The sequence below is a fragment of the Thamnophis sirtalis genome, unplaced genomic scaffold, assembly GCF_051295495.1.
Source record: "Thamnophis sirtalis isolate CommonGarterSnake01/CBP01778 unplaced genomic scaffold, rThaSir2_p1.2 scaffold_2, whole genome shotgun sequence".
Classification (NCBI taxonomy): domain Eukaryota; kingdom Metazoa; phylum Chordata; class Lepidosauria; order Squamata; family Natricidae; genus Thamnophis; species Thamnophis sirtalis.
Window position 1 is genome coordinate 60330748 of NW_028261382.1, and position 26839 is coordinate 60357586.

Here is a 26839-nt window from a genome sequence, read left to right on the forward strand (position 1 = left end):
CATCTTCCTTCCTTACTTCCTCACTTTTTTCTTCCATTTCTTGTCTATGTATTTGTCACTTTTTCTTACTCTAAAAACAATGTTATTATTAAATAAGGGTTTTTTTCCAAGTAAAAACAATACATATTTAGAGAAAAATAGAAAACATTGGTTTTTTTAAAATAGAAAAGGTGATAGAAGCGCACACTTCAAAACTTCCTGGTTTTTTCCCCCCCCACCTGCCCTCCCTTCCCTCCAGGGTATGGATGAGTTAATGGAAGTGTCTTTTTCACCTCTGGCTGCCACAGGGAAGCCCCTATCCCGATGTGGCAAATGTCATCGTTTTATGAAGTACATCCAGGTAAAAAACATCTGGAGTTGAAGCTGATGTAAGGAAAGAGATCTGTGATGCGATTTTTTTTAACGGTTGCATGCATTTTTTATGCATTTATGGAAAGCTTCCTATTATTTATTTCTTTAAAATGTAGTACAGGTAGTCCTTGATTTAGAAATGGGTCAAATGATTTGTTTGTTAAGGTGGAAAGCATGATTGTTTTTATAAGAGACTAAATATCCTTTATGGAATTTTATCTATATACATATATAAAAATGGCTCTGTGTGTGTGTGTGTGTGTGTGTGTATGTTCCAGCATAATTCTGGAGCAATTTCAATTCTCAAGCAATTTCAACGAAACTTGGTACAAAGATGACTTACTCTCTGGAAAAAAATACTGTGGGGGTAAGACAACCCTGACGCCCCTCGGGGTGTGTGTTCTGTTAAGTTACAGCCTGTTGTGCCTTAAAATGGCTTCTACCGTACTGCCGCAAAATGGCTTCTACTGTACAGCGCAGTGAAGTCGCCATGGTAATGGCTTCATAGTACTCCACAAGGGGGCTCCCTCTGGTAATGGGGAAAATCCAACATTAGAAATTACGATTGGTGTGGATATTTTCAACAAAATCAGAGTTTTCCTATCTAATAAAGGATTAGGATAAATAAATATCCGGGCAACGCTGGGTTATCAGCTATTTTATAACTAAAAATCTAAATGAAATGGTTCTTCTTTCAGAAACTATTTTCTTAAAAGTGTTGAGCTTTATTCCTTTGTTTCTTGTGTTTTAGGCCAGCCAAGCCGTCTCCACTGCTCGCACTGCGACGAGACCTACAGCCTTCCCCAGAATGGGACAATCAAACTCTACAAAGAGTTGCGATGCCCTCTGGATGATTTTGAGCTGGTGCTGTGGTCTTCCGGTTCCAGGGGGAAGAGTTACCCCCTTTGCCCTTACTGTTACAATAACCCTCCTTTTAGGGATATGAAGAAAGGTGAGATTTTGCAGAAGGAGATATAAACTTACAAAACAATATATTGTATTGTAATACAATATAATATATTGTATTATAACTTATAATGCAAATACAATATAGTCTTGTATTTTCTCAACCTTGGCCAATTGAAGACGGATGGACTTCAATCCCAAAATTTTGGGAGTTGAAATCCCCGCACTTTAAAGCTTGAGGAATTCTGGGAGTTGGAAGTCACCACTCTTAAAGCATGCTGGCTGGAGAATTCTGGGAGTTGTGTCTACCCATCTTAAAAGATATTGGAGAATTCTGGGAGTTTTTAAGTCACTCCTCTTAAATCACGCTGCCTGGGGAATTCTGGGAGTTTAAATCCTCTTAAAGCACTGGCTGGGGAATTCTGGGAGTTTAAGTGACCCGTCTTAAAGCACAGTGGCTGGAGAATTCTAGGAGTTGAAGTCCACCTACCTTCAAATAGCCAAATTTAAGAAACAACATTAATGTTGATTGGTACCGATTTCTCTCTGCTTTATTCTAAGCATGCTATGGCTGCAGCTGATTCTTTCAGCTGGAATCCGCGCATCTATTTTGGGACGCTGAAGATTGCTAGGGATCCGATGTTAACTTGGAATCGGATCTGTCCTTGCTCGAGGCCTAATTTGGCTCCTGTAGATTTCCTTCCAGCCGTGACCAGCAATTCCTGCCATGAATTTTCAGGTTCCTCCCATTTCCCATTATTGCTGGAAGATCTTCAAGGGAAGGAATTTGGCTGAACTTACAAGATTTTTATCCTGCAAGTGATCCATTCCTAAAGATGGCATTTTCACTCAGGGTAAAAAAAGGATCCCGTTACACCCAAATTTCATTGGCCTGAATCTCCTAGAAAAAAGGAGTAATGAATGATAAACTATAGAAAATGTGTTGTGGCCCACAGCAGATTCAGACAGTGAGGAGGCTGGGGAGGGACATGGGCCAGTCCTGGAGTCTGGGAAAGGCTCGGATGAGAGCTCTGTGTCGGAAGCAGAGAGGGGGCCAGAGCCCTATGCCAGTTATCAGCTGCCTTCAGAGTCAGACATCAGTGGGGCAGAAGAACAGCTGGAGCCTGTTCCCAGTGTGCGCATGCGCAGAGTTGCCAGACAAAGGGAGCAGCTAAAGAACAGGGGGTTGACTTGGGAGTAAGGTCACAGGGGGACGATGAATAGCTCCGCGCATGCGCACACTGGGAACAGGCTCCAGTTGTTCCTCTGCCTCACTGCTGTCTGGCTCCGAAGGCAGCTGAGAACTGCCTTGGCCCCCTCTCTGCCTCCCACGCAGAGCCCTCGTCCGAGCCCTCCCCAGCCTCCAGGACTGGCCCATGTTCCTCTCCAACACAACAGTTAATCCCTTGACTATGGGGACGCTGGGAAGGTGGTATCAGTGAAAACCGGTCGTAAGTCACTTCATTCAGCGCCTTACTCCCAAGTCGACCCCTGTTCTTTAGCTGTTCCCTTCGTCTGGCAACTCTGGGAATGCGCACACTGGGAGCAGGCTCCAGCTGTTCTTCTGCCTCACTGACGTCATAACTTTGAATGGTCCCTCCGCCAACCGTTGTGACTCGAGGACTACCTGTATTTATTTTATAAACCCAGCTGCTTCTTCTTCTTCTTCTTGCTTCCCCCACGCCACCAGGAATGGGTTGCAACGAATGCACCCACCCCAACTGCCAACATTCGCTGAACCTGCTTGGCATCGGCCAGTGCGTCGAGTGCGAAAGTGGGGTCTTGGTGTTGGATCCCATCTCCGGGCCCAAGTGGAAAATGGCCTGCAACAAATGCAACGTGGTGGTGCACTTCTTTGAAAACGCCCACAGGGTGCGGGTCTCGGCCGAGACGTGTGACACCTGCGACGCTGCCCTGGTGGACGTGGATTTCAACAAGGCCAAGTCGCCGCTGCCCGGCGGCGAGACCCAGCACGCCGGCTGCGTCTTCTGCGACCCCGTCTTCCAGGACCTGGTGGAATTGAAGCACGCAGCCATGAAACACCCCATGCACCGGGGCGGGCAGGGCAAGCGGCAGGGGCGAGGGAGAGGAGGCAAGGGACGGCGGCTTGGGGGCCGTCAGCCCCCGAAGAAGCCGAAAGACAAGATGGCGGCCCTCGCAGCTTATTTTGTATGATGCGTCGTTGGTACCCGGAAGCCTTTCGTAATAAAATCCCCCCACCCAAAAGAATGAAATATTTTGAGACAGGGTCTTATTTTAAAACACCAGGGGTGGGTTCCTGCCAGTTCTAACTGCTTCTATAGAAGAGGTTCCACAAATCTACAGTGCCGTTTAGATCCGGTTCCAGCTCCCTCCCTCCGCTCGTCTGCACATCATCAAGATGAAGAGCCAGAGGAGGAATTCTGGGAGTTGAAGTCCACAAGTCTTAAAGCTGTCAAGTTTGAACACCCCTGGGGTTTTTTTTCTAAAGGGTTAAGGGTGCAAGGGTCTTGTCACTTGACAGCTTTAAGACTTGCACACTTCAATGCCAGAGTTTCTGAGCCAACATTTTGGTTGCTAAGCAAGAGCGTTGTTCAGTGAGTTTCACCACATTTCACAAGTTGGCCACGCCTACCCGGTCACATGGTCGGCAAGCCACTCCCACCCGGTCACATGGCCAGCAAGCCACTCCCACAAAGCAGACCACACCTACAGAAGAGGTTCTAAAAAAATTTGAAACCCACCACTGGAAAACGTGTTACTTCTCAAAATATTTGAGCAATATTTGACAAGGTCTTATTTTCTTTTGGGGCCCCCGAAATAAGTGCTTGGCCTTATTATTATTATCTTATTATTTTTGAGGTGCAGGAGGCCGCTTAAACCTCGGCCCGTGGACCAGCTGATCCAGAGAGAGCCGGAAGTTCTGTCTCTGTTTCTGGCACACGCTTGCCAGCCCTGGCGTCGCTGGGCCTCTTTTTGCGGCCGCCACTAATAGAAGGGGTGCAGTAGCTAGGGTTTGCGGGAGCGGCCTCTGTGAGGCTGTTCCGCGTGGATGGCAGGTGCCCATGGGGCGCGTGGGACATGTCCCCCCTCCCCTCTGAAAATGGTGGGGAACGACTGCGCATGTGTTTAAATATTTTAGGGCAGGGTTTATTTTCAGGGGAGGGATTATTTTAGCATATGCACTCAAACGACCGATTGGGCTTATTATCCGGGGTGGTCTTATTTTCGGGAAAACGGTATTTTTTTTTTAAAAAAGGCGGAATATTATATTTCCTTAAAAGAAATGGAGAAACGTGTTTTTAGAAGCAGAAAACAGTGCATCCCCGGTCTTTCTTAATAGCCCTTAAGAAGATAAAAGAGGTTATCGAAAGACGACTATCTAGATGACTCTATTCATAAGCAAATCAAACACTGCAGGTAGAAATTTGAGTCAAAACGGGATGTTTTGAAACTCCTTGCACCCGAGTTTGACAGCTAACGAAAAGCAGAAGGGTAGGATGAGTGCAGCAGCCCCTCACCCAAGATCCAGTGCAGGATGAAAACCATGAGCTATAATAGGATCAACCCACTACCATTTAGCAGAAGACACAGAGCTCACTTCGTTGCACAATCTCCTAAGGAGCATTTCAGACATTGCACAACCCACACCAGCAGCGTCTCTGAAACTTACAAAACTCCATGTACTCAGCCAATCAGTTGGTCAGTGGCCTCCATGTTGTTTTCAGTGTCTTTCTCCCAGCTTGGGAACTGAACCGGATGGATTTTTCCTCCCCACCATCGGATCCTAAATGCCCAGAAAACACTGATGTTACATAGTTGGGTAATGAAACGTCTGTAAGGAAACGAGGAAGCTTGGAGGTCACCAAGGGCAGCATGATCCTAAACACATATAGTAGTGTATATCTTTGAAATATCTTCTTTTTTTTTTAAAGAGCAGAGCTATGAGGACAAACTCCCCCCCCCCCCGGAAACCTGTAGGTGTCCCCTAGAAAAAAAGGGGGGGAAGAAAACTTTTGCAAGGGAGGTAGCAGTAGAAAGATGTGCCATTTATTTTTATTTATTTTTTGTATTAAAGGACACCCCCAGTTTTGTGTATGTGTGTGTGAGACAGAGAGAGGGAGAGAGAGAGAGAGAGAGAGAGAGAGAGAGAGAGAGAGAGAGAAAGGTCTATCTACCATCTATCATAGCTATAATCTATATCATCTATCTATTATATATTATATCTATCATCTAACTATATCAATTTATCATCTATCAATCAATCATCTATCTTCTATATCAATCTTCTATATCTAATATCTATATCATCTAACTATATCAATTTATCATCATCAATCATCTATATATCATATCTAATCATCTATCTTCTATATCATCTATTATATCTATCTTTATCATCTATATATTTATCATATCTATCATATCTATCATCTATCAATCATCTATCTATATCATCTATAATATCTATCTTTATATCAATTTATCATCATCAATCATCTATCAATCATCTATATATTATATCTATCATCTATGAATCATCTATGTTCTAATATCTATTATATCACCTATATCAATTTATCATCTATCATATCTATCAATCATCTATATCGATCTATATCATCTACCTATCATTTATATATCATATATCATCTATATATCATATCTAGTTTCTAGTTATAATCTATCATCTATCTATCTATCTATCTATCTATCTATCTATCTATCTATCTATCTATCTATCTATCTATCTATCTATCTATCTATCTATCTATCCCGCCTTAAAGGACACCCCCAAGAAATCCAGCGGTCTCCCCTCTGCCCCCCCAAAACAGGCTGATATCCTATGAGTAGAAAACCGTGGTTTTTTCGGTGTGTGTGTGTGTTGCCTTAAAAGACGTCCCCTCCCCGGGAAAGCCCGCTCGCTGTCCACCCCCACCCCAAGGAAAAAAAAACTTTTGCGCTGCTTTTCCTCCCTTTGAACGACCCGCCCAGGAAGCCGGTTGGTTCCCCCCCCTCCACCCCCCCAGCCCGTCCAAACAGGAAAAGTTTTGCATTGGGGGGGTGGGGGGGGTTGTTAGAAAAAAAGGCTGGCTTTTCCTCGCCCATCGGAGCTGCAAGGCGGGGGGGGCTGCCCTCCCCTTCCCCTTTTTCCCCCCCTCCTCCCCCTTTCCCCATTGGAGGGAGGGCGGGGGGGGGTGCAGGAAGGAAGCCCCGGGTGGGCGGCCCGTTTGCCCCCGCCGGGCGCCGCCTCCAAGCCGGCCTCACTCTCCCTCTCTTTCGGCCATGGCTCGGCCGGAGCTCCCTTGGCTGGCCGCCTTCCTGCGCGATTTCCCGGGCCCCGTGGGCCCCGCCGAGCCGCCGCCCTGGAGCGCTTCCACCGCTTTGCTCCGCCCGGACGAAGCGGCGGCCGAATGGGCCGAAGGGGCTCGCGGGTTCCTGGGCAGGAGGTGAGCCGGACACGCGTGGGGGGTGGGGGTGGGAACAACGGACAAGGGCTAGCGCTTTCCCTCCTCCACGCGGGTATTGCAAGACCACGAGGGCGGGTGCAATTCTTTTTCGGGGGGGGGTTGCACGGGCACGCGTGGGAGGCGGAGTGGCAGGGTGCGTGGTTCGGCCAGCAGAGCCCCACGCGTGGGCCCTTCCTTTTTGCAAAACGGGCCGGGATCATTGTCTTGCGGGTGGCTTTGTGTAAGGGGGTGGTGGTGAAGGATGCTTCGCGTGGGGAAAAGGGACCCTGGCTGTCCCGGATTGCTTTGCAAGGAAGTGCGTGGAAGGGGGGGAAATGCATGGCACGTGTTTCCTCCACGCGGGCGTTGCAAGGCACAGAGGGAGGGTGCAATTTCGATTTTTTTTGTTTTTTTGCACGGACATGCGTGGAAGGGTCCGTGGGCCCTTCTTTTTTGCAAAAAGGGTCACAGGATATTTTCCTGCAGGTTGCTTCAAGTAAGGAGACAGCCGCTTTTGCAAGGGTGGGATGGGGTGAGCGAGGCTTGGTGTGAGGAGCGGATGGATTGGCTTTGGAGTTCGGGCTGGGTGGGTTTCCAACTGGCCGGGGAATCGGCCCTTGTGTTGGTTACGTAAGGTGTGGGATAGGGTGGTAGAAGAGGGTCTTGGTAGCTCAGGGTTGAATTGTGGGGGTCTTTGGTGTTCTCTGAGCTTGGTGATTTCCTGGGAGATGTTTCGTGACCCAACTAGGGAACATCATCAGGGCTAAAGGGAGTGGGGTGTGCTGAGAGGAGGAGAAGGTGGGAAGTGTAGGGAAGAGGACTGCAGGGTCCTTGGTGTTCTCTAAGCTTGGTTGCTTCCTTGCAGATGTCTTATGACCCTAGTAGGTAACATCATCAGTGGAGGAAGGAAGTGGGGTGTGTTGATAGGAGGGAGGGAGGAGAAGGAAGAGGATTGTTGGGTCCTTGGTGCTCTTTGAGCTTTGTTGTTTGCTTCCAGACCTTTCATGACCCAACTAGGGAACATCATCAGTGTGAAAAGGGAGTGGGGTGTCCAGAGTGGAGAGAGGAGGAGGATTATGGGGTCCTGAGTCCTCTCTGAGCTTAGTTGTTTCCTTGTAGACATTTCATTATCCAACTAGGTGACCTCATCAATGCTAGAAAGGAGTGGGGTTTGTGGAGAGGAGGAAGAAGAGGAGGATTATGGGGTCCTGGGTGCTCTCTCAGCTTTTTTTTTTTTTGCAGACATTTCATTACCCAACTAGGTAACATCATCAGTGCTAGCTTTGCATTGAATACCTCACCTGCTTCCTCAGTTCAAACTTTTCCAGAATCTTTGAGGTCCCCTAAGGCAGTGTTTTTCAACCTTTTTGTGCAAAGGCACACTTTTTTCATGAAAAAAATCACGAGGCACACCACCATTAGAAAATGTTAAAAAATTTTAACTCTGTGCCTATATTGACTATATATAAAGTAATTTTCCCACGGCACACCTTACACTATGTCACGGCACACTAGTGTGCCGCGGCACAGTGGTTGAAAAACACTGCCCTAAGGTGCTTCATGCAATAAGGAGGGGAAAAGTCACCTAACCCAGATTCATTCCAGCCAGGCCGTTCATTTTTACATAGAGTTAGTTGGTTGTTAAGTGAGTCACATCTCATTTTATGACCTGTTGGGGTTGTTGTGATCTACCTCTCATCTTTCCCCTCCCTGCCTCTCTGTGGTCTGTTTTCCCTTGATCAAAATTATGGAAGTTTGTTATGGATGGTTGTTATGTTTTGGGCCTTCGTTTACAAGACTACTTAACCCTTTGAAGACAAAACTGTCTGGATTCAAGGCCAAGATTTTGTAATTTTGCTTTATGCAATCTTCTTTTGTTTGAACTGTTGTTGTGAGTTGCGAAGTCGTGTCTGACCCATCGCGACCCCCTGGACAACGTTCCTCCGGGCCTTCCTGTCCTCTACCATCCACTGGAGTCCATTTAAGCTCATGCCAGCTCCTTCAGTGACTCCATCCAGCCACCTCATTCTCTGTTGTTCCTTTCTTCTTTTTCCCTCCATCGTTCCCAGCATGAGGCTCTTCTCCAGGGAGTCCTTCCTTCTCATTAGGTGGCCAAAGTATTTGAGTTTCCTCTTCAGGGTCTGGCCTTCTAAAGAGCAGTCAGGGTGGATCTCCTCTAGGACTGACCGGTTGGATCCCCTCTGGTCCAAGGGAGATAAACAAGAATAGGTTGGTAGATAGGTAGATGATAGATATTGATAAATGGGTAGATACAAAGGTAAGTAGATAGATAGGGATAGGTAGGTAATTGGATGGATGGATGGATGGATGGATGGACGGACAGGTGGGTGGATGGGTGGATGTTCATGGAATTCACAAAATAAACGGATTTTTTTTCCCAATCATCATTGACCTTCTGACTCTTATCTTACTCAGCCAGGATCTTGTTGGAGAGGGAAGTACTTTCTCCTTCCTTTTTTTGTTAAGTAATAAATTTTATTAGAGTTTACAAATTCAAAGATAAACTAATATGTAAAAAGGAAAACATTTAAAAAGTGCTAAAAGATAGATGTATGAATGGATGATAGGTATGTAGGGAGATAAGAGTTAGAGATAGGTAGGTAGGTAGGTTGATAGGTAGGTAGGTTGATAATGATTGATGGAGCAACATCGTTTCCAGCATTAAGCTCTTCTCCAGTGAGTCCTTCTTCTTTCTCATCAGGTGGCCAAAGTATTTTGAGTTTCCTCTTCAGGATCTGGCCTTCTAAAGAGCAGTCAGGGTGGATCTCCTCTAGGACTGACCGGTTGGATCGCCTTGCAGTCCAAGGGACTTGCAGGAGTCTTCTCCAGCACCTGATTTCAAAGGCCTTCAAGTTTTTGAACTAACCTGCCCTTTCATGAAAGGAAGTGTGGAAATAAACAGGACAATGGTTAGATAAATATTTCTAAGCCGGAGCCTTGAGGTCTGTGAAATAGCTTTTTAGTTTTATCGCAGAAGTTCTCCAAAGTCTAATTTGGGAGGTTGATAAATCCAGGGTCATTGCTGGTTTAATACACTTGTAGACATTTAGTGAAAATTCCTCTGGGTTACTTAATGTTGCATGTTGGATACTGACTCTGAGCTTACAGTACTACTATTACTACTACTACTGATAATGATGATGATGATGATGTCCAATAATACCATGTCCAAGAATTTTATAAGATACATCAACAAATTTCAGCTTCCTGCAATAACACCAGTGGAACTGCAAAAAACAGCGCTACTCGGAACATCGTATATTTTAAGAAGGTGCTTGGTTGATACCTAGGACACTGGCAGCAACCCGTATCAACCATTAGCACCAGTCACTGGTATTTGTGATGCATTTTCAAATGTTCAGTTGGCTGAGTTTCATGTTTAATGAATGAAGTATAATAATAGTAATAATAGTAGAAGTAATAATAATAGTAATAATAATAATAATAATAATCTCACCAAAGATTAACCACATATAATAATTAGACCTAGAAAGTATATATCATCAATAATAATAATAATAATGCCATTAAGGCCAAAATCGAAAAATCCTCTGATGATGCCAAATGCAGACTTTGCAAAGAAGCTGATGAAACTGTTGATCGCATACTCAGCTGCTGTAAGAAAATCGCGCAGACTGATTATAAATTGCGGCACAATTCAGTAGCACAAATGATCCATTGGAATTTGTGCAAAAATTATAATATTAAAACAGCAACAAACTGGTGGGAACATCAGCCTGAAAAAGTCACTGAAAATCAGATGGTCAAGATCTTGTGGGATTTTCGCATACAAACGGACAAAATACTGGCGCATAATACACCAGACATCACACTGGTTGAGAAAAATAAGGTCACAATCATAGACATCGCAATACCAGGTGATAGCAGTGTCGCCGAGAAGGAACATGAAAAAATCGCAAGATACCAGGACTTAAAAATCGAAATTCAACAACTATGGCACAAACCAGCAGTGATAATTCCAGTGGTAATTGGCACACTGGGTGCTATTCCAAAAGCACTGGAATTACATTTAAAACAGTTAAAAATTGACAAAATCACCATCAGTCAAATGCAAAAAGCCGCACTGCTTGGATCTGCACGCATATTACGAAAATACGTTACGACGTCCTAGGCCCCTGGGTGGGGCCCGACTAGTAACCAATGCCAAATCCGGCGAAACAACTGGCCGCTGTGATACAATTGTATAATAATAGTCAATAATATTTTGATCCATTTTAAAATGTTCAGTTGACTGAATTTCATGTTTAATAAATAAAATAGATAATAATAACAACAACAGAGCTGGAAGGGACCTTATAAGTCATCTAGTCCAACCCCCCCTCCCCCAAGTGAGAGACCCTATACACTATTTCTGACAGATGGCAGTCCAGGGTCTTCTTGAAAGCCTCCAGGGATGAAGCTCCCACAACTTCCGAAGGCAACTTCTGTTCTGTTAGTTGGTTGTTCTCACTGTCAGAAGATTCCTCCTTATTTCCAGGTTGAATCTCTCTTTGGTCAGTTTCCATCCATTCTTCCTTGTTTGGCCTTTGGGTGCCTTGGAAAATAGCTTGACCCCCTCCTCTCTGGGGCAGCCCCTCAGATATTGGAGGGCTGCTATCCTGTCTCCCCTGATCCTTCTCTTCCCTAGACTAGCCATGCCTGGTTCCTGAATTAGTTCTGTTTTAGCCCCTACTCCCATAATCACCTTTGTTGTTCATCTCGGCACTCTTTCTAGAGTGACTGGCCATTATTCTAGTCAGAGATCTCAACCAGAACAGAACAGAAGGGACCTTATAGGTCATCTAGTCCAACCCTCCCAGCCCAAGCAGGAGACCCTACACCATTTCTGACCAATGCCAGTCCAGTCTCCTCTTGAAAGCTTCCAGGGATGGCGCTTCCACAACTTCCGAAAGGCAATTATTTATGTGAATGTATACTTACAAATGGAATGTAAGAGAATGAAAAATTAAAAAAATAAAACTTGGCAAAAGAAAAGAATTGCAATGGTTATGAAATGAATCGCTGTAAGTTGAGAACTACCTGTAATTCTGTGCATTCCTCAGTCGAATTCAGTGGAGCCTGTCCTAAATGATGGATGATACGGCATATTTCTGATCTCACGTCACTGCAATTTTGGCAAGGTTTATTAGTCTTGAAACGCGAAAGGTTTTGAGCAAGTCAAAACGTGTGCGGAATTTTCTTGCCCTCTTCGAATGGGGAAATCACCCTACCTTGCAAAAACGTAGCCAGGGGCGATGTTATATTTCTCCAGTCGGGTGGAATTAAATTTCATTTTTTTAAAAATAAAAAAAATGTAGTCCTCTACTTACGGCAATCTACTTGTTTAGTGGCCGTTGAAATTTACAACGGCAATGAAAAAAGTGATTTATTACCCCCCCCCCACATTTATGAAGGTTGCAGCATTCCCCCCACCCACCTCATGCTTACGTGATCAAAATTCGGACGATGGGGAAACTGGGGGGGGGGAGCCAGATCCTCTTAGCAACCATGTTACTAACTGCAGTGATTCACTTAACAACGGTGGCAAAGAAAGGTCATGAAACGGTGCAAAATTCACTTAACAAATATCTCCCTTAGCAACAGAGATTTGGGGGTCCGTTGTGGTCATACATTGAGGACCGCCTGTATTTACGACCGTTGCAGTGTCCTGGGGTCATGTGATCCCCTTTTGAGACCTTCTGACCAAGCAAAGTCAATGATTCACTTAACGACCAAATTGCAATGATTTGTTTAACAACTGTGGCAAGCAAGGTCGTAAAACGGGGCAAAACTCGCTTAAAAACGGTCCTGCTCTTTTAGGCTCGTTGTGGTTGTAACTCAAGGACTACCTGTATAGGGTTTTTAATATATTTTAATTATTTTTCCATTCGTTGGACAATCTACACGCTGCCCAGAGTTGCAGCATAAAAATTAAAACAGACAAGACTGAATTCTTTCTTGGTTTCAACTGTGAACAAATCAAATCCCTTTTAGTGCAATTTACACCACTGAACATCACACCTGACGGGGCTGCAAAATGTGCTTATCGTGGATTTGTTTTATCTTATCACGAGGCAGATTCTCATGATTTGCAAGGAAGCTACTACGATGTAGGCTTCCCAAGAGCATGAAGCAAACTCCTGGTGCCGACAGAAATCCCTTTTATTAATTGACTGTGAATTCTGCTCATTCACATCCAGCAACGTCTTTCGAGGGAGGATTTACAGTCACAGACCTTATCTGGCTTGGAGAGCTGCCAGGCCGAGATCTGTAAAACTTCCCAAGGAGCCTCGGAGGGTCACGAACCAATTAAGTGAACTAATTGTTTCCTGTAAACTCCACTCCCCTTTCGCTCCTCTTTTATTTCCTCTGGGAGGGAACATTCACCGTCCCTCTGTGGCTTTACTCTGAAGTCGACTCCTGTTCTTTAGCTCTTCCCTTTGTCTGGCAACTCTTCGCATGCGCACACTGGGAACAGGCTCCAACTGTTCTTCTGCCCCATTGATGTCCAACTCTGAAGGCAGCTGATAACTGGCATACGGCTCTGTCCCTCTCTCTGCCTCCAACACAGAGCCCTCGTCCGAACCTTCCCCAGACTCCAGGACTGGCCCATCTTCCTCCCCAACCTCCTCACTGTCCGAATCTGCTGCCAGCTCCGCTGGGCCGACCCCAACATCCCCAGGACAAAAGAAGCAGAGTATATCCTTGCACAGGCTATATCCGGTAGGAAATTTTGAAAGGAAAAAAAGGAAGCGATGGTTTCCAGTCACGGGGCAGAATAGGATTTTTTTAAAAATATTTATTTATTTTTGAGAAAGGGAGAAGAATAACAGGAAATTCCAGGGATTAGCTTGGCGCTGAAAATAACCCCCCTCGCCCTGCAGAGGAAAGAGGGGAAACCGTTCGGAGCTGGGATTGGAAAGAAAGTTAGAAACTGACTGGGTTGTTCGAAGCTTTTCTAGGAGAAATTGTTGCAGCTTGTAATTGAGTTGATGTGGAGTTTGTAGGAACGAAAAGGCCTCCCATAAATAGCAGCCACAACCTTCAGCTTTGCTCTCAGTTTGTATAAACCCCGCTCCTTACCAGCACTGATGACGTTACCTAGTTTGGCAATGAAATGTCTGCAAGAAAACAACCAAGCTGAGGGAGCATCTCCTCCTCCTCCCTTGATGATGTTCCTTAGTTGGGTCTGCAAGCAAGCAGCCGAACAGATTCCTCCTACCCCTACCCCCCCTCCTCCTCTCCGCAAACCCCACTCCATTCTAACACTGAAGATGTTACCTAGTTGGGTAATGAAAGTTGTGAAAAATACTCACCACTCACTCATCAGAGAAGACCAAGGACCCCACAGTCCTCCTCCTCTCTCTTCCTCCTCTTCTTCTTCTTCCTCCTCCTCCTCACGTCTAACACTGAAGATGTTACCTAGTTGGGTCATGAAAAATCTGCAAAGAAACTAGCATCAAAGACCCCATAGTCCTCCACCTCCTCTTCTTTCTCTTCCTCTCATGTTTAACACTGAAGATCTTACCTAGTTGGGTCATGAGACATCTGCAAAGAAACTACCAAGCTCAGGGGGCACCAAAGACCTCACAGTCCTCCTCCTCCTCCTCCTCCTCCTCCTCCTCCTCCTCCTCCTCCTCCTCCTCCTCCTCCTCCTCCTCCTCCTCCTCCTCTTCTACCCCTTCTAACACTGATAATGTTACCTAGTTGGGTAATGAAATGTCTGCAAGAAAGCCACCAAGCTCAGGGAGCACCAAGGACCCTACAGTCGTCGTCCTCCTCCTCCTCCTCCTCCTCCTCCTCCTCCTCCTCCTCCTCCTCCTCCTCCTCCTCCTCCTCCTCCTCCTCTCTGCCCACTCTCTTCTAGCACTGATGATGTTACCTAGTTGGGTAATGAAACGTCTGCAAGAAAAAACCAAGCTCAGAGAGCATCAAGCACCCCCACAGTCCTCCTCCTCCTCCCCCTCTCTCCCCCACTTCCTTCTAACACTCATGATGTTACATAGTTGGGTAATGAAACGTCTGCAAGAAAGCCACCAAGCTCAGGGAGCACCAAGGACCCTACAGTCCTCCTCCTCCTCCTCCTTCCCCTCTCTGCCCCACTCCCTTTTAACACTTATGATGTTACCTAGTTGGGTAATGAAATGTCTGCAAGAAAAAAACCAAGCTCAGAAAGCATCAAGGACCCTACAGTCCTCCTCCTCCCCCTCCTCTTCCTCCTAACCCTCTCTGCCCCACTCCCTTCTAACACTGATGATGTTACCTAGTTGGGTAATGAAACGTCTGCAAGAAAAAAACCAAGCTCAGAGAGCATCAAGGACCCTACAGTCCTCTTCCTCCTCCTTCCCCTCTCTGCCCCACTTCCTTCTAACACTGATGATGTTACCTAGTTGGGTAATGAAACGTCTGCAAGAAAGCCACCAAGCTCAGGGAGCACCAAGGACCCCACAGTCCTCCTCTTCCGTCCTGCAAACCCTCTAGCCCTGATGATGTTACCTAGTTGGGTAATAAAACTTCTGCAAGCGAGCGACTAACCTCAGAGAGCACCAAGCAGCCCTCATTTCAACCTAGAGACACAAGTGTTCTCCTTTATTGGAAACTCTTGTTTTGCTTGTTTTCTCTACATGTCTCTTTCACTCACCCCGTCTTTTTCTTCTTTTAAAATTAGGGGTGCACCTCCTCTTCTTGCAGCCTCCTTAATTCACGCCACAGTCAGCGGGATTCTGCAAAGTGACCTCGGCGATTTTAAAAAGCAGAACATCGACCAGGATGAAGCTGGTGAGAGCGAAGCCTGTAAGTATTTGGCCTCCAGTTAGAATAAGAATAGAATAGAGCTGGAAGGGACCTCGGAGGTCTTCTAGTCCTGCCCCCTGCTCAATGCTGTCGGACCATTCGGAAGTGGATAATGGGTGTAAACTTTCCCCTTCCAGATGGTGTACAGCCTCTTAGTTTTTTCTTCTCCTCAACTTTGGAAGGCATAAACGTGTTTCTGAACATGTGCAAAGTTTTGAATCCCGGAATTTTTCCTTTCTTTTTACAATGGCACAGAAAAACGTGCCATTTTCACACTTAACACCAGTTGCAGCACATGATTTACATTCTTGACAACTGACTCACATTTACGACGGTTGCAGTGTCCCGGAGTCCAGTGTTCCTCTTTTTGCGACCTTCTGGAGACCCAGATTCACTCAAGCACCTTGTTCCTCATTTAACAACTGCAAGCGGTTCACTTAACAATGGTGGAAGAAAAGTCGTAAAAGCGTGTGGGGGAGGGAATTCACTTAAGGCATGTCTCGCTTAGGAACTGACATTTTGGGTGCAATTGTGGTCGTAAGTCGAGGACCTGTAAAGTCCAGGTTGAAGATAACCAGGTCTTTTGGTGAAAGTTTCAAAATACTAAGGTAAAGGTTCCCCTTACACATACGTGCTAGTCGTTCCTGACTCTAGGGGGCGGTGCTCATCTCCGTTTCAAAGCCGAAGAGCCAGCGCTGTCCAAAGACGTCTCCGTGGTCATGTGGCTGGCATGGCTCAATGCCGAAGGCGCATGGAACACTGTTCCCTTCCCACCAAAGGTGGTTCCTATTTTTCTACTTGCATTTTTTATGCATGGCCCGACAAAACCGCGCTCGTCAAAATAGTGGCGACAAAACCGCGTCGCTAAAACCGCGGCATCACTGCGGCAACAACAGCACGACGACATAAGGGTGCTTTAAAACAGCACGGCAGCAGAAAGCCAATTTAAATTAAAATAAGGGTTAGGATTAGGTTTAGGGGTTTGGTTTAGGGTTAGGTTAGGGTTAGGTTTAGGGTTAGGTTTAGGGTTAGGTTAGGGTTAGGGTGCTGAGTGCTTCGGAAGGCGCAGATTTGCCCTCCGCGGTATGTCGTCGCGCTAGGTTCACCTTTTTCCTTAGCGCTTCGGACTGCGTGGATTTGCCCTCCGCGCTTATGTCGGCGCGGATAAGGGCTTCGCGGTTTTGTCGGTGAACCTTTTTTATGTGCTTTCGAACTGCTATGTTGGCAGAAGCTGGGACAAGTCACGGGAGCTCACTCCGTTATGCGGTACTAGGGATTCGAACCACCGAACTGCCGGCCTTTCTGATTGACAAGCTGAGCGTCTTAGCCACTGAGCCACCATGTCCCTTCAAAATACTTATTTCAGTGAATTCTTTTTTTTTTTTTTAATTCACCCAGTGTTGGAAGCCGCTCCTTTGCAACGCCATTTCTTTAACAAACTCCTGGAGACTTGTGGCAAATGGCAGAAAGAGCTTCCCGCCCTGAAGCCGTCGAAGCGCAACCTTCAGATTTCGATCCACACAACCCGTAATACTCGACGGAAGATGGAGGATAGACATGTCTCCCTGCCGGAATTTAACCAACTGTTTGGCCTGGAGGTGAGTTTCTAGGAGAAGTTGGAGAGGACACGCCGGTAGAAAAATGGCCCTCTGTGATCACGCTAACGTATTTTGGATCTGCAGCCTCTGATCTTTCAGGTTCTCGATACTTTCTCAGCTTGGTTGTTTTCTTGCAGACGTTTCATTATCCAACTAGGTAACATCATCAGTACACTGATGGTAGTTTGGTAATGAAATCTCTACAAGGAAAGCTCAGAGCACCAAGGATCCCACTGTCCATCTGTCCTTCCTTCCTTCTTTCCTTCCTTCCTTCCACTCATTCTCATCTCCTTCCTTTCTTTGTTCCTTCCTTTATTTCTTTCTTCCTCTCATTCTCCTTCCTTCCTTTCTTTTTTTCTTCCTCTCATTCTCATTTCCCTCCTTCCTACCTTCCTTCCACTCATTCTCATCTTCCTTCCTTTTTTTCTTCCTCTCATTCTCATCCCCTTCCTTCCTTCCTTCCTTCCTTCCTTCCTTCCTTCCTTCCTTCCTTCCTCTTCTCCTTTCCACAAACTTCACTCCCTTCTAGCACTGATGATATTACCTAGTTGGGTAATGAAACATCTGCAAGAAAACAAGCTCATAGAGCAGCAGGGACCACACAATCCTCTTTCTCCTCTTCCTCTTCCTCCTCTTTCTCCTCCTCCTCTCTTCAAGCCCTATTCTCTTCTAGCACTGATGATGTTACCTAGTTGGGTAATGAAATATCTGCAAGAAAACAACAAGCTCAGAGAGCACCAGGGACCCCGCAATCCTCTTACTCCTCCTCCTCTTACTCCTCCTCCTCTCTTTCTCCTCCTCCTCCTCTCTTCAAGCCCCACTCTCTTCTAGCACTGATGATGTTACCTAGTTGGGTAATGAAACATCTGCAAGAAAACAAGCTCATAGAGCAGCAGGGACCCCACAATCCTCCTCCTCCTCCTCCTCCTCTTCTCCACAAGCACTCATGATGTTACCTAGTTGGGTAATGAAATATCTTCAAGAAAACACCCAAGCACAGAGAGCACCAAGGACCTTGCAGTTCATCTGAATGAACTGGGCTTTGTTGTTGGAAAACGTGTGTGTGTATGTGAGAGAGAGAGAGGGAGGGAGGGAGGGAGGGAGGGAGAGAGAGAGAAGACAAGAGACAAGAGACAGAGAAAGACTTCATTTCTCTCCAAAAGAGACTTCTTTTAAGCTTGGGTCAACCCACCCGTTTTATTCTTTTCTTCCATCTTTGCTCATCCTTGCCGCCGAAAGGATGGCGTAGATCGGGCCTACTTTGCCGTCTACGATGGTCACGGAGGGATCGAGGCCGCTAATTATGCTGCTGCCCATTTGCATGCCAACTTGGCGCATCACGAGAAGCTTCTGGAAAGCCCGGCGGAAGCGCTGAGAGATTCCTTCCAGAAGACGGACGAGATGTTTCTCTCGAGAGCCAGGAGAGAGGTGAGTGGGGTAGAAGGCTTGAAGGGACCAAATGCCGATTGATCAGTGACCACAGAGGACATGTAAAAATTAGAGGGGTGAATTTGGGGAAAGGTGTTCTGTTGACAATTGCCACCTTAGGCATGAAAGCCAGCTGGGGACTTTGGGCCGAGCACCAGGAGACTGGGAGTTCTAGTCACGCCTCAAACATGAAAGCCAGCTGTGTGACTTTGGGCCAAGCACCAGGAGACTGGGAGTTTTAGTCATGCCTCAAACATGAAAGCCAGCTGGGGACTTTGGGCCGAGCACCAGGAGACTGGGAGTTCTAGTCACGCCTCAAACATGAAAGCCAGCTGGGGGACTTTGGACTGAGCACCAGGAGACTGGGAGTTTTAGTCATGCCTCAGACATGAAAGCCAGCTGGGTGGCTTTGGGCCAATCACCAGGAGACTGGGAGTTTTAGTGCCACCTTAGGCATGAAACCCAGCTGAGGGACTTTGGACCGAGCACCAGGAGACTGGGAGTTCTAGTCACGCCTCAAACATGAAAGCCAGCTGTGTGACTTTGGGCCAAGCACCAGGAGACTGGGAGTTGTGAGAAAAATAGGAAATAATAAACAAACTCTCTTGCTTAACCACAGAAATCCTGGCCTCAGTTTTCGTAAGCTGAGGACTAACTGTAGGGGATTACACTACAGTTAACCGTTGTTAGCCTCATTGTTGTGTCTGCCGTTGGAAAGAAAAAGATCAGAGGGCTTCCTGTAAAAGTTTTCATTTATTAATGGATTTGCAGTGTGCTTTGTAAAGCATTTTCTATACCAACATAATGGCCCTTGTGGTTTTGTATGTGCAGAGAATACTGCACAGTTTTTGTGTCGCAGTTTCGGTATTAGCGATCAGCGAGCTGTGGTTATTCAGCTGGAAACAGAACTCACACGGGTAACAAAGATCTCTTTGTTTTCTTTCGTTTTTTAAAAAAATAATTCCACTTGGGTTTTGTTCCGGTTCCCACGTGGTTTGCACAGTTTTTAAAACCGGAAACTTAGAAGAGGAACTGTCATACATGAAATGGGCCTTGTGCAGAGGCTGAAGTGAAACCACCAGGAATAAAATGTGTTTTTAGTAAAATTATGTATGTCTTTGTTACAAAAATTGAAGAAAGAGAGGGAGGAAAGAGGTACCTGTATGCATTTCTGAGTGGCAGTTACTATTTAATAATCACTGATGAGAAGACCTATCTGGATGGTGCACAACCTGTGGTGTCAATTCAGTGTCAGTTCCACCTTTTAAGAGAATATAGACAGTAGTGGCCAAAATTGTGGAAACCTTTTTGGGAAAAGTATACAGTATTTTTGAGGCGTGATGGCTAATAACACCCCTTTTGTTTGGAGGGGGTACCATAAAATTATAGATCCATGGAAAGATAATTTAATCAAGAATGTAATGCAATAACTTTTATGAAGGATTTGCCATTAGAATAGCAGTGATAAAGAAGAAACGTGAAACATGTAGAAAAAAAATATATACAAAAATTATCACCATAGAAAAAATGAGATATACAAAAATTATCACCATAGAAAAAATGAAATATACAAAAATTATCACCATCAGTTAATACTTAGTTGGGTAACCTTTAGCATGAATTAGGTCCTTATAGAGTCTTCCCATCGAGTGGACCAAGTCTTTTAGTTCTGCAACTGTTATAATGTGAAACTAAGATGGAATGATGGCTTCTGTTAACTCGGGTTTTATTGCTGGCTATATTTGGCTATAACTTTTCATAGAATACAGGTCATTGAACAAACCTTGTTGCATTGCATTCCTGATTAAATTATCTTTCCATTGATATATAATTTTAGGCAGCGGTGGGATTCAAATAATTTAACAACCGGTTCTATGCCCTAATGAAGGGCTGGGTGGGCGTGGCTCAATGGTCATATGACTGGGTGGGCGTGGCCAACTCAACGTCACTCACGTCAATGGGCGCTTCGCCTTAGCAGTTACAATGTAATAAGGGTTAACGGGAGAGGCAGTTTCTGTAAGCAGGGCAATAAAGATTAGGCTAGAAATAAAACCAGAATGTTTCCTTCCTGCCTTCCTTGCAGGATTAGCCCTGTAAAGTGGAAAGAAACAAAAGGAGATTTCTTCCAACAACCGGTTCTCCGAACTGCTTAGAAAGTTAACAACCAGTTCTCCCGAATAAGTGCAGACCAGCTAAATCCCACCACTGATTTTAGGTTACTATTTTAAAAAAAGTATTATTAGCCATTAAACCTCAAAAATACACTTTTCTCAAAACTTTACTTTACTTTTAATTAGGTTGGACTTGGTTTTCACCAGGTATGTGCCAATAGGATAATTCCAAATAAAAGTAATCTTCGAGGAATCTAGCTACATGCCTCGGAGGCTTGCTTGCTGTGGATTTATTACTTGGATCCCCAAGGCCACGGCGATCCTGCAACAGTCCTCTAAGTGTGAAAAATGGCCTTAAGTCTCTTTTTTCAATGCCGTCGTAACTTTGAACGGTCACTAAACGGACTGTTGTAAGTTGAGAACTACCTGTAAGAGTTGCCAAGTGCCCGGATTTTGATCGCATGACCGTGGGGCAGCAGCAACAGTCACAAGTGTGTAAGAAGGTCATGAGTCACTTTTTTCAGTGTCATCGTAAACAGCGAACAGTCACTAAACAATCTAAATATATAAAAATGGCTGTGTCTGTGTGTATGGTCTCCGAGGTGGGGCGTGGGAGGAGTCACTGATAGGGCATTGTCAGGGCCCAATTGCCTGGAGACTGAGGTAAATCTGAGGACACTCCCTCTGCTCCTCCTTGGGATGTGTGTATTCTGTTAAGATACAGCCTGTTGTGCCTTAAAATGGCTTCTACCGTACTGCCGCAAAATGGATTCTATAGTACAGCGCAGTGCAGTTGGCCATGGTAACAGCTTTGTAGTACTCCACAAAGGGGGTCCCTTTGGTAAGGGTGAAAATCTATCATTTGAAATTACATTTGGTCCGGACATTTACCCCCTATAAATAAATACCGGGTTATCAACTAGTTTGTTATAAATCGAGGATCACCTGTATCCTTTAGCAGAATATTCCTAGAAGATCTGTCTCGGCCATGTGGTTAATCAACAGGTGTGACTTTTCCCTCATGTGTTATATTTTAGCCTTGGGGAAGGGGGGCAAATAAACTTTTCCTGCTTTTTCAAAACATCTCTGCAGAAGCTTCGGAGCGGCACCACAGGGGTGTCTTGTTTCCTGGTTGACGATAAACTACACATAGCGTGGCTCGGCGATTCGCAAGTGATGCTGGTCCAGCAGGGAAAAGTTGTAACTCTGATGGAACCTCACAAACCAGAACGAGAGGTATTTTGGCCTGTGTAGTTCTTCACAATTTGTACGCTATGTTTACTTGGGCTCACCTTGGTATAAAAACAATATTTGACCTACTTGGAAGATTCTCCCCCCGTTGTCCAAAAAAGTGATTTCTTTTCTTTTCCTTGATTTATTTATTTTTTAATTGAAGAATAACAGAATAAGACAGTTGGAAGGGATCTTGGAGGTCTTCTAATCCAACCCCTTGCTCCATCAGAAGACCCCCCCACATATCACGCTTGACAAATCTCTTTTTGAAAACCTCCCCACAACTTCTGGAGGCAAGCTGTTCTACTGGTTGATTGTTCTCCCTGTCAGGAAATTTTAGTTCTAGGTTGCTTCTCTCCTCGATTAGTTTCCCTCCATTGTTTCTTCCCTTCCCTTCTGGTGCTTTGGAGAATAATTTGACCCCCTCTTCTTTGTGGCAGCACTCCACACAACTTGTTGAATCAACTGAACATTAAGGTTACAATGTTAAAGTGATGCTCCTCAAGAAATCTTTCTGCGAACGTGATTGTACAGACAATAAAATATTTGGGTCCTTCCTTTTTGTTATAACACTTTATTGACTTCAGAAAAGATAAAAATACAACTTAAAACTTAAAAAAGAACAAAGAATACCAATAACTAGAAACAAGACAGGGAAAAATTGATAACTCTGGGTAAAAAAAAGTATGTGATCGATACACAATTTATGTTAAACATACAATGTCGGCTCTGGTAGAATTCCCTTTCTGGCTAGATGGGTCTACAAATTGTTGTAAATTTTCCCATCTGTACTTAACTAAAATACTATTTTCAATCACAATCTCTTCACAAATATCCCAAACATTAATTCCATCAATTCAATTAATCCAATCTCTTTTCACTGTAAAAAGACCTGTTAAGTGATCGCCCCAAAAGTTAAACTAATCTTCAAAAACTCTCTGTGAAAACTTCATTGTTGTATTTAAAATATCTGGGTTATTCCTGAAGGCAGAATTTAGATCTTGGGGTTTGTCCTTTGTGTATGGACAGAAGCCGAGTCTTAGTCAAGAAATCTATCTTCTCTATATAAAAACAGTTGTGTGTATGTATGTACAGTATGTTCCAGCATAATTCTGGAATGCCTCAAGCAATTTTAACCGAACCTGGTACAGACAGCTTACCCTCTAGAGAAAAATATTTGGGGGTAAGATACCCCTAAAACCTCTGGGTTCTGTTAAGATACAGCCTGTTGTGCCTTAAAATGACTTCTACTATACTGCCATAAAATGGCTTCTACTGTGCAACACAGTAGAATTGCCATGGTAACGGCTTCACAGTACTCCACAAGGGGGCTCCCTCTGGTAAGGGGAAAAATCCAAAATTAGAAATTACGTTTGGTCCGGACATTTTCCCCCTATAAACAAATACTCGGGATTATCAGCTAATTAGAGTTAAAATGAACTGCAATCTCTGTGTGAGCTCGGGAGTACTTTCCGTAAGAAAAAGTAAAGCACATATTTTGAAAAAGGCTTTCAGAGGAGATCTTGTTTTTTTCCTGAACCATTTGAGAAGTTTTCAAGAGCCTGAATGAAAATGAAAAGGGACGTGATATTTCTTCCATCGCATTTTCCAAATCCCTCTTCTCTCGGTTGCGTTCTTGCACAACCAAGGCTCAACAAGGTGTGAGTGTGTTTCCTTGCCTTTACAGGACGAACGACAACGCATAGAAGATTTGGGAGGCTGCATAACATACATGGACTGTTGGCGTGTAAACGGCACCTTGGCTGTTTCCAGAGCAATTGGTAAGCGTGTTTTCTAAAGCTAGTTGAACAATATGTACAGGTGGTCCTCAGCTTAGGACCCACAATTGAGCCCAAACATGTCAGTCAATGAAACTACCTATTGTTGCTGAAAATTAGCCCAAATGATAATAGCCAGCTGATCAGGGCACTGGGAGATCGATGGTAACTTTTTGTTTTCGATCGAGCAGGATTGATTCAGATTGTTAGACTCCACAAATAGAAACTACCCCTCCAAAAATTGTTTCTATGAGAAAAACCATGACGGCAAAGTGAAGGGTTTTTGGGCAAGACATTGATAAAGGATGAGATTATTAAGAAACGAAACAGCCAGACATATTCCAATTTCTAAAGGCTAAATTATTTGTGTGTCCAATCACATTGGGCCAAATAAAGCTAAGCTGTCCCATCCTATCTTATCGTATTATTATTTCTGTGATTCTCCTCTCCCCTGCAATATTTTCTATTCTATTCTATTTTCTATTCTATTCCATTCCATTCCATTTTCTCTATTCTATTCCATTCCATTCCATTTTCTCTATTCTATTCCATTCCATTCCATTTTCTCTTTTCTATTCTATTCTCTGTTCTCTATTCCATTCCATATTTTTATTCTATTCTATTATCCTATCCTGTCCTATTCTCCATTCCATTTGCTCTATTCTATTTTCTATTTTATTCTATTTTCTATTCCATTCCATTCCATATTTTCTATTCTATTATCCTATACTATTCTATCCTATACTATTCTCTATTCCATTTTCTCTATTCTATTCTATTTTCCTTTCCATTCCATTTTCTCTATTCTATTCTATTCTATTCTCTATTCTATTCTCTATTCTATTCTCTATTCTATTCTCTATTCCATTCCATATTTTTATTCTATTCTATTATCCTATCCTATCCTATCCTATTCTCCATTCCATTCTATTTTCCCTATTCTATTTTCTATTCTATTTTCTGTTCCGTTCCATTCCATATTTTCTATTCTATTCTATTATCCTATCCTATTCTATCCTATCCTATTCTATTCTCTATTCCATTCCATTTTCTGTATTCTATTTTCCATTCCATTCCATATTTTCTATTCTATTCTATTATCCTATCCTATCCTATTATTATTTCTGTCATTCTCCTTTCCCCTCCCCTCCCATATTTTCTGTTCTATTCTATTCTCCATCCCATCCTATCCCATCCCATCCTATCCCAGTACCTGCTTTTTATTATTCACGGAAACATTGGTATCTCAGAAAACCTTGGCCTATTGGCCGCCATTGAGGCGCTCACATTAAAAACTGCTCCGTACAGTGCATTGCCATAGTAACTCAAATCTCAAAGTGCACATTGAGGAATGGAGTTTCGTGCTGTTCCCTCCCAAAGCATCTGCAGCAATATTTTTAATATTTTCAATAAGTGCCCAGAAGCACACGTTAGTACTCAAGGCTAATGCTCACATTATTAGGTAATGCAAATGCAGGTGGTCCTCAATCTATATATATAAAAGCCAAATACCACTCACTCATCATGAAATCTCCAGAACCGTAAAGCCTACAAACTTGAAATTTGGCACATATGTTCCTCTTGGCTTCTAGATGCTCGCTAAGAAAAGATTTTTCAAAATGACCATCAGATCATTAGTATTTCTTATACAGTAATTAACACGCTCTGATGCTAAGGAGTTCTACTTCCCCTCCCCACCTGAAAAGAACTCTGTTCCAACTGCCAGTTGCCTCACGTCCCGTTACCTCAGTTCAAACTGGCAGATGTTCCACTCCTTCACTCAGGAGCGGCCTGGGGCACCTTACAGTACTAAACGTTGGTACCCCTCCTCCCCCCTTTTTTTTTTTTTACAGGGGATCTCCTGCAAAAACCTTACATTTCTGGCTGTGCGGATGGTGCGTCGTTTGAGCTGATGGGGACGGAAGATTACGTCCTCCTCGCCTGCGACGGCTTCTTCGATGCCATCCAGCCAGTCGAGGTGGTGGACCATGTCTTGGAACACTTAACGCAAAACCACGGAGACGGCCTTCGGACCGCGGAGAAGCTGGTGGCCGCAGCGAAAGAGAGCGGTTCTACCGACAACATCACCGTCCTGGTCCTCTTTCTACGCGAGCCCAAAGACATCGTGGCCGACTGTCTCAGAGACCCCAAAACCAGCCTTGGGGATGAGGGCGCACCAGGTGCCTTCTTCAGCTTCTTCAGCTCTGGAGCAAACAACTGAAAGACCATCCACCTTAAAAGCAGCAGCTGCCAAATCCCATTGTTCAGATGTCAACAAGTTCTTAAGATCAGCTCTTTTATGTCGGACAATGAAATATGGCGCCTGGAATAGATTTGACATTGAAAAAGAAAATCCATCCAGCTGTTCTTTAGCCCAGGGCCATGCATAGGGTGGTATAACGTCAAACTCTACAGCTGGAGAAAAAGGATGGGACGGAAACTCCAACCTTCTCTTGAAGGCCTCATCAGGAGAAGAAAAGGCGGACTTCTTGCCGACTTGCTTTTCCATGGAGAAAGGATGGGGTTTGAGCAGAGAAGGTGTCGGTCGATCAGACTGAAGTGATAATACAGCTGAAGCATTTCGTAAAAAAAAAAAAAAAGGTTTAGATGGGCTGGTGGTTGAAGGCCTTGTTTCTTGAGAAGTTCCAATGTGTCTTCGCATCTTCTGCTTGGTTTCCTGCCTCCGCAGGGGGTTGGACTAGAAGACCTCCAAGGTCCCTTCCTACTCTTTTTATTCCGTTGTCTCGGACGAGAGCCAAGGTGGTGTCATTGGAAGCCGCTTAAATTCGCCTTGGGCTGGAAGGGGACTGCATTGGAGGGGTCTTTTGGAAAGGATCCCACTGAATAAGCTATGGCTTATTTGCGCAAAGAAATTCAGTATTAAGTTCAGAATTGGGGTGCCTGGTTCTGCGTTTTGTGTTTGTGCTTTTGTATACCAAAGAAAACTAGCCAAGAATGTCAGCTACGAGATTTAAGAAAGCGAAGTAGATAAGCGATAAGAATCTACTGCTCCTCTTCCTTGTCCTCAATTATTTAATATGTCAAACCTGTGTCAAACTCATTATATGGTCATACAGTATCCTTAAGCTAAGCTGAGTTAACCTAAATTGCAGATAAATTGCCATGCATGGGGTTTTTGTGTGTGTGTGTAATTGTCATGTGTCATTTTTAAAAATTTAACTCTTTTATTA

General features: G+C 44.5%; 2 protein-coding genes across 2 annotated transcripts in view; both read left to right on the top strand.

Moving 5' to 3' along the window:
• TOP3B (DNA topoisomerase III beta) overlaps window positions 1–3491 on the top strand; it is a 28632-nt gene extending 25141 nt beyond the window's left edge. The window contains exons 16-18 of the mRNA XM_087705720.1: window positions 239–356; window positions 1103–1303; window positions 2948–3491. Coding sequence (XP_087561846.1) covers window positions 239–356; window positions 1103–1303; window positions 2948–3432 — 804 coding nt within the window. The 3' untranslated portion in view covers window positions 3433–3491. The remainder of the gene's footprint in view (window positions 1–238; window positions 357–1102; window positions 1304–2947) is intronic.
• A 2845-nt stretch (window positions 3492–6336) lies between these two features.
• Window positions 6337–26839, top strand: PPM1F (protein phosphatase, Mg2+/Mn2+ dependent 1F). Its single transcript, XM_087705721.1, has 7 exons — window positions 6337–6686; window positions 15376–15500; window positions 16899–17098; window positions 18338–18526; window positions 21730–21873; window positions 23558–23651; window positions 25502–26839. The coding sequence occupies exons 1-7, from the start codon at window positions 6523–6525 to the stop codon at window positions 25867–25869; spliced, it is 1284 nt and encodes a 427-aa protein (XP_087561847.1). The 5' UTR covers window positions 6337–6522; the 3' UTR covers window positions 25870–26839.

What these genes read in the sequence shown, in the direction of transcription:
- PPM1F (XM_087705721.1), top strand. Translation starts at nt 6,523, where the DNA reads ATGGCTCGGCCGGAGCTCCCTTGGCTGGCCGCCTTCCTGCGCGATTTC. An exon ending in TCTCGAGAGCCAGGAGAGAG is followed by an intron (nt 18,527 to 21,729) that starts GTGAGTGGGGTA and finishes ACATCTCTGCAG; the next exon opens with AAGCTTCGGAGCGGCACCAC. An exon ending in CTCACAAACCAGAACGAGAG is followed by an intron (nt 21,874 to 23,557) that starts GTATTTTGGCCT and finishes TTGCCTTTACAG; the next exon opens with GACGAACGACAACGCATAGA.